Source organism: Entelurus aequoreus, linkage group LG08 (genome assembly GCF_033978785.1).
Source record: "Entelurus aequoreus isolate RoL-2023_Sb linkage group LG08, RoL_Eaeq_v1.1, whole genome shotgun sequence".
In the NCBI taxonomy this organism is placed as follows: Eukaryota; Metazoa; Chordata; class Actinopteri; order Syngnathiformes; family Syngnathidae; genus Entelurus; species Entelurus aequoreus.
In genome coordinates this window covers 65767541-65776436 of record NC_084738.1, presented here as the reverse complement: position 1 = coordinate 65776436, position 8896 = coordinate 65767541, and the positions used below count along the sequence as shown (strand labels likewise).

The 8896-nt window shown below is 46.5% G+C and overlaps 1 protein-coding gene across 1 annotated transcript; it reads right to left on the bottom strand.

The window, feature by feature from the left end:
- Nucleotides 1-7072, bottom strand: LOC133656424 (galactosylgalactosylxylosylprotein 3-beta-glucuronosyltransferase 1-like). The gene is made up of 5 exons (XM_062057503.1): nt 6910-7072; nt 2752-3131; nt 537-830; nt 428-470; nt 1-187 (listed from the first exon to the last, which is right to left on the bottom strand). The coding sequence occupies exons 1-5, from the start codon at nt 7070-7072 to the stop codon at nt 81-83; spliced, it is 987 nt and encodes a 328-aa protein (XP_061913487.1). The 3' UTR covers nt 1-80.
- Nucleotides 7073-8896: the final 1824 nt, after the last annotated feature.

Below are 8896 nucleotides of genomic sequence, written 5' to 3'. Positions count from 1 at the left end.
ATCTGCTCAGGGCAGAAGTCAGACAGGGTGTGTGGCGTCGTGTGGGAGAGCGGTTCGCTGATGTCAATCTAAGTCTAAAACTAAATCTGACCAATCTGAGAGCATGAAGTGATGAAGTCTACTTGTATGAGAGGTTGAAGGTCTTCTGAGACAAACTTTCCAGTCCAGATGCGATGGATTGAAAGCCCTGACAATGAGAACATCCATAAGCATAACCTAACATCAAGTTTAGATATTTTAATATCGAAGTATTTTTTTTCAAGTACAAAAATTGTGGTCTTAATTTATCTCCATAGATGTCAACATAAACAGGAGCGACATAACCGGTTCCAGGGTAAGTGTAGTCTGATACTTCGTCAATGACCTGTTTCTGAAAATGGATGTCATATCTCCATATTGGGGTCTGAAAATCCTTTCTCGGACTCACTTCTCAGATCTGGACTTTGTGTGCGGGTGTGCCACACTAAGACCTGCAGGTCAGAAGAACAAAACATTGGTATGAATTCGAAGCTGGTGGTGAGCATGCTTTGCATTACCTCGGTGCAGTTATTCGCTTTGGGCTCCAAGTCTTGGAGGGAGACCAGCTTCGTTAGTATGCTGCTCTCCTCGTATCCTCCCATTGCGCGCAGGTCGAAATTAGCCTGAGGCTTTGACAGGATGAGCTGCAGGTTGACCGCAAAGCCGGCCATGTCGATGGCAAAAGGTCGCTTCGGGTCGTATGCAACCTTCCAGCCGTGCACTTTACCCATGGCGTTTACTTTGGGGGACTCGTACAGAATTTGTCCCACGAATGCGACGGGCCACACTGAGACGGTTCTGGTCCATCGCATCTGGTGGTTGGAGACAAACATTTAGTCACTCATTCAAAGCAGTTCATGATCACAGCGCCACCCGCTGAAGTCATGCTGACAACCCGTCAAGTCGAGTCTCTGTCAAAGTGCACGTAAAACTTTGAGTAAGCACAAACCTCAGAAGTATGTGGTGCACACTTCAATGCACACTTCTATCTCTCTCTGTACTTGGTGAAGGCGGTCGCATTCTCCTCCCCTCTCTGTTTCTGCCCGCTTGCTTCTTTGTCTTGTCTATACTAAAGCAGTTCCCGATCACGGTCCGGCCCACTTGGGAATAGATTTTCCTCCATGTGGCCCCTGGGCTAAAATGAGTTTGACACCCCTGGTTTACGCGGTCAAGCGCGTGACTTGCTTGCCAAAACACTAGGGGCAGTGTTTTCCTAGGGAGCGACCACAGCTCTTGTTGAGCAGCGATACAATGGCTACTGTCAAGGTTGCAGGGGGAGGAGCGCCACTTACGCTGTAGCTTAAAGAAGCCCATAGTCTCTGATAGGGATGTGACTTTCGCGAGTAAATCCAGTCTTCCAAACGGCTCTTTTTAAAGAACGATGAGAATCGATTATCAGCCGTGAGCTGTTAGTCTGGGAACCGTTTTTTCTGCAGATACAGTTTCACCCGGCTGGCAATTCATTCATGTGTTGGTAGGTGAGTCGTAGACTTTGTGCGTGGCCACACAGTCAACATTTATTTGGTACTGGAAACGATGACATTCATGCATTTTAAAATACCTCCCCAGGAATTCGGATGTCGCTGGAGTCTCGCTACGTCATCAAGCCTCGCCGTTTGCTGGCAGTGACGCAAAGCAGATCCGGCAACTGTTTGTTTACTTTCAAAATGCCGTCGTGCGAGATGTTTGGCTTTGTTCGGGCTCCTTTTGTCCGCCTGTCTTCATTAAGAAGAAAACAGACCTTTTTGTTGTCGTTTCTGAAGCGGATCCCGCTTCTCTGGGTTTCTGGTCGGCCATCGTTGTCCTTGCACTCGATAGTGTTGGGAGGTCTGCGAGCTTACTTCGCTTCGAGGGAGATACTTCGCCCTTCTCCCTGCCTGATGGATAATTCGGACGCCCGTTGATTGGCGTGAACGTGCAAAACCAAAGTGGGAGGGCCAGGAGGAAGGGGAAGAATTTGGATTGAGCCTTCGTTTGGGAGATGCTTTTTTTTCTTCCTTCTCCATCCCCCCACGGTTACCTTTCCTACCTTTTTTGTAGGGGGCACCTCCCCTTTGGCGACCCGTCGGTCTTCCTGTTCTGTACACCCCTGTAACTTTATGTTGCATTTCTGTTCTTGGACGGTTGTACTAAATAAAAACATACATTTAATATAATCATTTGGACAAAGATTCAACCAACAGAGGGCTGAATCGTAAACAAGTGTTCTTCATCTCCGCAACAGTTCTTAGTCACGGTGGAGCTGACACTATGATCGGTCAAATATTGACATTCAAATTTCAATTATTTTTAGTAGCTATGAAGTAATACCCTCCATCCATCCATCCATCTTCTTCCACTAGCCGAGGTCGGGTTGCGGGGGCAGCAGTCTTAGTAGAAAAGCCCAGACTCCCTCTCCCCAGCCACTTCATGTAGCTCCTCTTAGGGGATTCCTGAGGCGTTCCCAGGCTAGCTGGGAGACATAGCCCCCCCAACGTGTCCTGGGTCTTCCGCGTGGTCTCCTACCAGTCGGATTTGCCCTAAACACCTCCCCGGGGAGGCGTTCGGGGGGCATCCTGACCAGATGAAGTAATACATAATCCTGCTAGTTTTAGTCATATTTGCATCTTGTCGTATTGTTAAAACTAAAAATACATTTTTACATTTCATTCCTGTACTGTATTTACACATATGTCAGAATGTAAAACTATCAATATTCTCCATAAAATATGTTGATATTCTGGGTGTGATCACCTCATCAAACAGTTTCAGGCTGTAACTGTTGTCATCGTCTGCAAAGTAGACCACGCCAAGATGGCCGTCGTTCACATTGAAGGTCTCCCGCAGCCACTCCAAGGCCATATTTTTTTGTAAGGTCCCCTTTCCGTGGAGTTTGATTACTGTAGGCGTCGGCACATTGAGGTGGGTGTAGGGGAGTCCTGTCGTCCGAAGGAGACGACTGACCAGATGCGTCCTGTTTTGCGAGTCCTCCACCACGATCCAATGCAGGTTGTCCACATTGAGAAAAGTGTTGGCCACACGAGTCAGTTCGGCCTTCTGCGAATGTCGGGCGTAGGTGGCCGTGATGGCGTAGATGAATGGCAGGCTGGAGGAATCGCCATAGCTTCTGTGTCCTATGTCAGAAAACCATGAGAAATACAAAATACTGATTTAAAGACACCCGGAACTCTTATAGATACTGGTACGGCAACGACAAAGGGGGAGTCGAGACTGAGGTAAAATGTGCACCAGAAAATATTGAATATAACAAATCTGAAGTTAACAGTTGAACCAAAAGCAAAGCTAACATACATTTCTAAATCAAACAAAGGTGCAAGACACAGGATAAGCAGAGGAGTCCTGAGTCCTAGGGATCCCATCTTAAATCCTCCACTCGATTAAACCCCAACGAGGTGCAGCTGTGTCTCCGGCAGACAAGGCAGAGGGTACAAGAGAAGAGAGAGGCAAAGAGGTCGAGAGACAGGATGTGGCCAGACCGGCCTCCACTCTGAAACCACTCTCACAATACCTCCACCCCTGTAGTCAAACAGCTTTGAAATTAGTACTCGGGTTGCCAACCGTCCCTTGAAAAACGGAATCATCCCGTATTTGGAAACACAAATAAGTGGACAGAAGTCAGAGTACATGGTTCTCGCCCAAAAAAGGGTGGAGTGCCATCTCTGGGTTGGCGAAGAGATCTTGCCCCATGTGGAGGAGTTTCAAGTACCTCGGAGTCTTGTTCACGAGTGAGGGAAGAGTGGATCGTGAGATCGACAGGCAGATCGGTGCGGCGTCTTCAGTAATGCAGACGCTGTATCGATCCGTTGTGGTGAAGAAGGAGCTGAGCCAGAAGGCAAAGCTCTCAATTTACTGGTCGACCTAAGTTCCCATCCTCACCTATGGTCATGAGCTTTGGGTTATGACTGAAAGGACAAGATCACGGGTACAAGCGGCCGAAATGAGTTTCCTCCGCCGGGTGGCGGGGCTCTCCCTTAGAGATAGGGTGAGAAGCTCTGTCATCCGGGAGGAGCTCAAAGCAAAGCCACTGCTCCTCCACATCGAGAGGAGCCAGATGAGGTGGTTAGGGCATCTGGTCAGGATGCCCCCCGAACGCTTCCCTAGGGAGCTGTTTAGGGCACGTCTGACTGGTAGGAGGCCACGGGGTAGACCCAGGACACGTTGGGAAGACTATGTCTCCCGGCTGGCCTGGGAATGCCTCGGGATCTTCCGGGGGGAGCTGGACAAAGTGGCTGGGGAGAGAGAAGTCTGGGCTTCCCTATTTAGGCTGCTGCCCCCGCAACCCGACCTCGGATAAGCAGAGGAAAATGGATGGATGGATGTAGTAAGTGGACAGACACGCTAAATGGATTGCGCTCCTTATTTTGCTCATTTATTCATTTTACGGGCTATTGGGCTATCAAGTTTGCAGGACTTTTAATACACGCCAACCTTTAGTAAATCCGGGCATAACTTTCATGTGATTACTCATCCTCTGTGTGTCTAAAAGGTCCTCGAACTTGCCTGCCGGATCTGGTGTCAAATGAGGAGCGTGGCTTACTGACTGGTTACCAACATAATGTTTTTACTCCATCAATGACTCATTTGTACGCTGTAGTATCGACCGTCTGTTTAGTGTACATTTTTTTTGACGATCAGACTTTAAAGAACCTCTTGCAGTACTTTGACTCGCCACACTGAGAAATGGGGGCGATCGTAAGCTAGCAGATGCATGTTGCCTGGGAGTTTTGTGGGCCTAAACATGATTTGGTTTGCAGCCCCATTTGGATCATTAATTGTACCCGTATAAGACGCTGCGGCCTTATAGCCCCTCACCACGTTCTAAGTTTGCGGCTTGTAAAGGGGACCCCAGGATGCCAAACATTGAATTCTATGAATAGAACTTAAGGCCCGTAGCAGCAGCAAGGACATATGCAAACAAAACAGAATACAAAAAAACAGCCCCGGTTGGCACACACCTGGCAAATGAACCCTGAATTTAAAAGAGGGGACAGGTGTGAGAAATCAGCAATGGCAAAAACGGAGGAGTTAGACAATTACAAAACAGCATTGGTCATGTAAGGACGCTAAAGCTAACTTCAATACCTAATATAAAGTACTACCGTATTTTCCGGACCATAAGGCGCACTGCCGATGAATGGTCTATTTTTGATCGTTTTTCATATATAAGGCGCACCGGATTATAGGGCGCATTAAAGGAGTCATATTTTACATAACATGTAATGGTGGTTCTATGTTTTACAGATCATCTTCAAGCCGCTTTCTGACAGTTTTGTAGGTGGTCTTATTTACGTGGCTCATCTTCGGCATCGTCTTCTCCCCGTCATCTTTGTTGTAGCGGTGTAGCGTGCAAGGACAGGGGTGGAAGGAGTGTCAAAAGATGGAGCTAACTGTTTTAATGACATTCATACTTTACCTAAATCAACAACGGAGCAGCATCTCCTCATCCGCCGGAAATGTTTCCCGTGAAAAACTGTCCGACCGGAACTCTCTAACAACCAAAGTTCCTTGGGTGAATAATGTAGACTCACTACACCGGTATGTTTTAGCGCTTTCATGGCGAGTTTACTGACAGATATAAGTCAGAACTTTACACTACTTTATATTAGAAATGGCAACAGCGGCGGATGAATGTCCCATAACAACAAGATAGAGAAAAAGAAGAAGCTTATTGACTACGGTGTCGACACGGACTACAAAGGCGCAAACGCGAAATTTTTCAGGACTTATGCAGATCCCAAGTACACATCAGCAACATAAAAAAAGTTTTTTTTGCATAATATTGCGTCTACAAAATGCCAGATCTTACCTTATACACAGACCATAATAATACTCCTATGTTGAAGCACAGTACAATCCATCAAGCGGTGTGGCTTTATCTCTTTCCAAAGTTGTACTAAAACATTATGACAGATTTTTGAGCGCCGTGTGTAATGTTCTATATTTTCAATGGAACATATAAAATGTTGGTGTTGTTTACTTGAGTCATATTGCCATAATATTGCAGTCTACACGTATCTCTTATGTGTGACTGCCATCTACTGGTCACACTTGTACCAAATAAAATTGCTTCGAGGTCGGTAAGCAAAACCAGAATTATTCTGTACATAAGGCGCCCTGTCGAGTTTAGATTTTTTTCTAAAAAGCATTTTAAGTGTGCCTTATAGTCCGGAAAATACGTTACTTCCAACTTGAATCAAATTAAATAATACTTGTGAATTAAACATTTTAAATTAAATTAAATTACGTAAAACTGCAGACATGGCGGATGACATTGGGACTGCAAAGATGGCGGCTGAATTACGAACTACAATACAAAATGGCGGATGTCTTAAAAACTTCACAGTTGGTGGGGACCGGATACGACGTAAGGATCATGAATCCCTTTGACGTATTTCCGGTAAAAGAACGACAAATATGGCAGATGACATTAGAAATCTGACTAGGAACTCGGAAATTCCGACTTCCCAGTACAAATGCAACGCATCAATACTTTTGGTTCTGAAATGGGGATGGTAAATCATTATGACATATTTCCGGTAGAAGAACTACAAATATGGTGGATCTCTTAAAAACTACAGAGGATATGACGTAGCCCCGCCCCCCTTTGACTCTCCGTAACCTCCCGATGACCCCCCAGCTCACCCCCCCTTAAGAGGTTGGCCTTATACTACTCTCCTATGTGTTTTCTTACCTCGTCGTCTATTTTGAGGACAGACAGTGTTGCGGTTCCAAACATTGCTGAGCAATAATGCCCAAGGCAGCAAAAAGAACAGAGTGGCAAGAATGTGTTGCCTTCTTCTCAACATCTCCGCAGTAGACCCCAGTCAATACCTGCAGGGAAGCATCACACGAAACTAAGAATCAAAGGGCAAGAAAAAATTATTTTCGAACCATCATCTGCGGGCCAAGGGAGGGCGGAGGACGGTCGCCAAACTATGTCCCTGCCAAGAAGGGCCGGAGTGATGGCCACCAGTTCAGGCCAAGTGCCTCCCTGCAGAGTCAGGAGAGTGTGGGTGAGGAGGCAGCGCGGCGGTATTTTGACGTAAGTCCTCATATATTTTTATCACTCCTTTTTTCGCCAACGAGTCTTTTCTGCTCCTTTGTCCATCGTTGACTTCTGCTCCTACCTGTTTTGGAGAAAACATGGGTCACTTTTCGGATGACGTATAGTTCGACTGATGGAATGAGGACACAACACACAAAAGGGTAAGTAAAATCACACACTAAGTAATATGTGATGCAATCATACTTGCCAACCTTGAGACCTCCGAATTCGGGAGATGGGGGGTTGAGGTGTGGGGGGCGGGATTCGGTGGTAGCGGGGGTCTATATTGTAGCCCGGAAGAGTTAGGGCTGCAAGGGATTCTGGGTATTTGTTCCGTTGTGTTTATGTTGTGTCACGGTGCGGATGTTCTCCCGAAATGTGTTTGTCATTCTTGTTTGGTGTGGGTTCACAGTGTGGCGCGTATTTGTAACAGTGTGAAAGTTGTTTATACTGCAACCTCAGTGTGACCCGTATGGCTGTTGATCAAGTATGTCTTGCAGTCACTAACGTGTGACTGTAGAAGTCACATACAACATGTGTCTTGGCCGGCACGCTGTTTGTATGGAGAAAAAGCAGATGCGACGACAGGTTGTAGAGGACGCTAAAGGCAGTGGCTTTAAGGCACGCCCTCAATATTGTTGTCCGGGGGGAAATCGGGAGAAATTCGGGAAAATGATTGCCCCGGTAGATTTTCGGGAGGGGCCCTGAAATTCGGGAGTCTCCCGGAAAAATCGGGAGGGTTGGCAAGTATGGATGCAATGGTGGAGAATTTCATCCTGCTAAAATTTAGCCCCCCAAATTGCCCCGCCGTCCTAATGAGGACCAGTAAGGCCAACTGTTACAACTGCTAGTTCCACGGTCTAAAGAGAGCTGAAACTGCGTTGGATAGGCTAGGGCTAGGGGTGGGTGGGCCGAAATCGAGAGCTGGTGAAGGTCTGAACAACCCTGCCAGGCCACAGGGGGGTGAAACTTCAGAGTGTAAACGCTCAACACGAGCACTGATCTAAGGCCCCTTCTAAACTAAGGTTATCCAGGGTAAATCCCACCGAACCTTATCCTTGTCCACACACACACAATGGTCGTTTAAGACCCCCTCCACCCTTCCTTCATGCCATGAATTGATTAACGTGGACCCCAACTTAAACAAGTTGAAAAACTAATTTGGGTGTTACCATTTAGCGGTCAATTGTATGGAATATGTACTGTACTGTGCAATCTACTAATAAAAGTCTCAATCAATCTATCAATCAATTCCGTCCGCCGGCGCAGCGCGACCTAGTACGCATGCGTGGAAAATGCACACGTCATAGTCACCTCCAGTGTTGCTTTGTGTGCAAGTTCTTAAATTAAATAGTGAATCACACCTGAGCCATCATAAATTAATACAATTTTTAATGGAGACGTGAAAGTAAGCAATGTGATGAAGAACATTTTGCATCAATCAAACTAGGGATCTAGATATCTGGTCAGGACACTCCTCACTCTTTTGCCTTCACCTTCATTGTACATTCCTTTTTGGGGACTTTATATACTCTGGACCTAGACGTTGAGTCCGTGACATACATGGCGGACAATAACTGATACAGTCTGCTTTGCCAGTCCAAAAGTTTTCCGTAATCTTCCCTCGTCGGCCGGGTAATACAAAGCACACGCTGCCTTTTTTCATCACATCCACAGGAGCCCGCATTCTCGTTGTCGCTCCTTCGACAAATTAATGACGTTTTTCGGTAAGTAGAATCACAGCTGACCTGGACATTCGAAAGTTCTCTTGCCGTCTGAGAAGTGTTGTATCCCAAATAGCTGCAATGGCTTTCTCTTAAGGTATTCATGTGT

Excerpts from the sequence above, each read along its gene's own strand:
- LOC133656424 (XM_062057503.1), bottom strand. The coding sequence starts at position 7,072 with ATGAGGACTTACGTCAAAATACCGCCGCGCTGCCTCCTCACCCACACT. Across the intron at positions 831-2,751 it reads GCCTGAAACTGTTTGATGAG|ATGCGATGGACCAGAACCGT; the intron begins GTGATCACACCC and ends TCCAACCACCAG. Across the intron at positions 471-536 it reads AAGCGAATAACTGCACCGAG|GTCTTAGTGTGGCACACCCG; the intron begins GTAATGCAAAGC and ends TCTGACCTGCAG.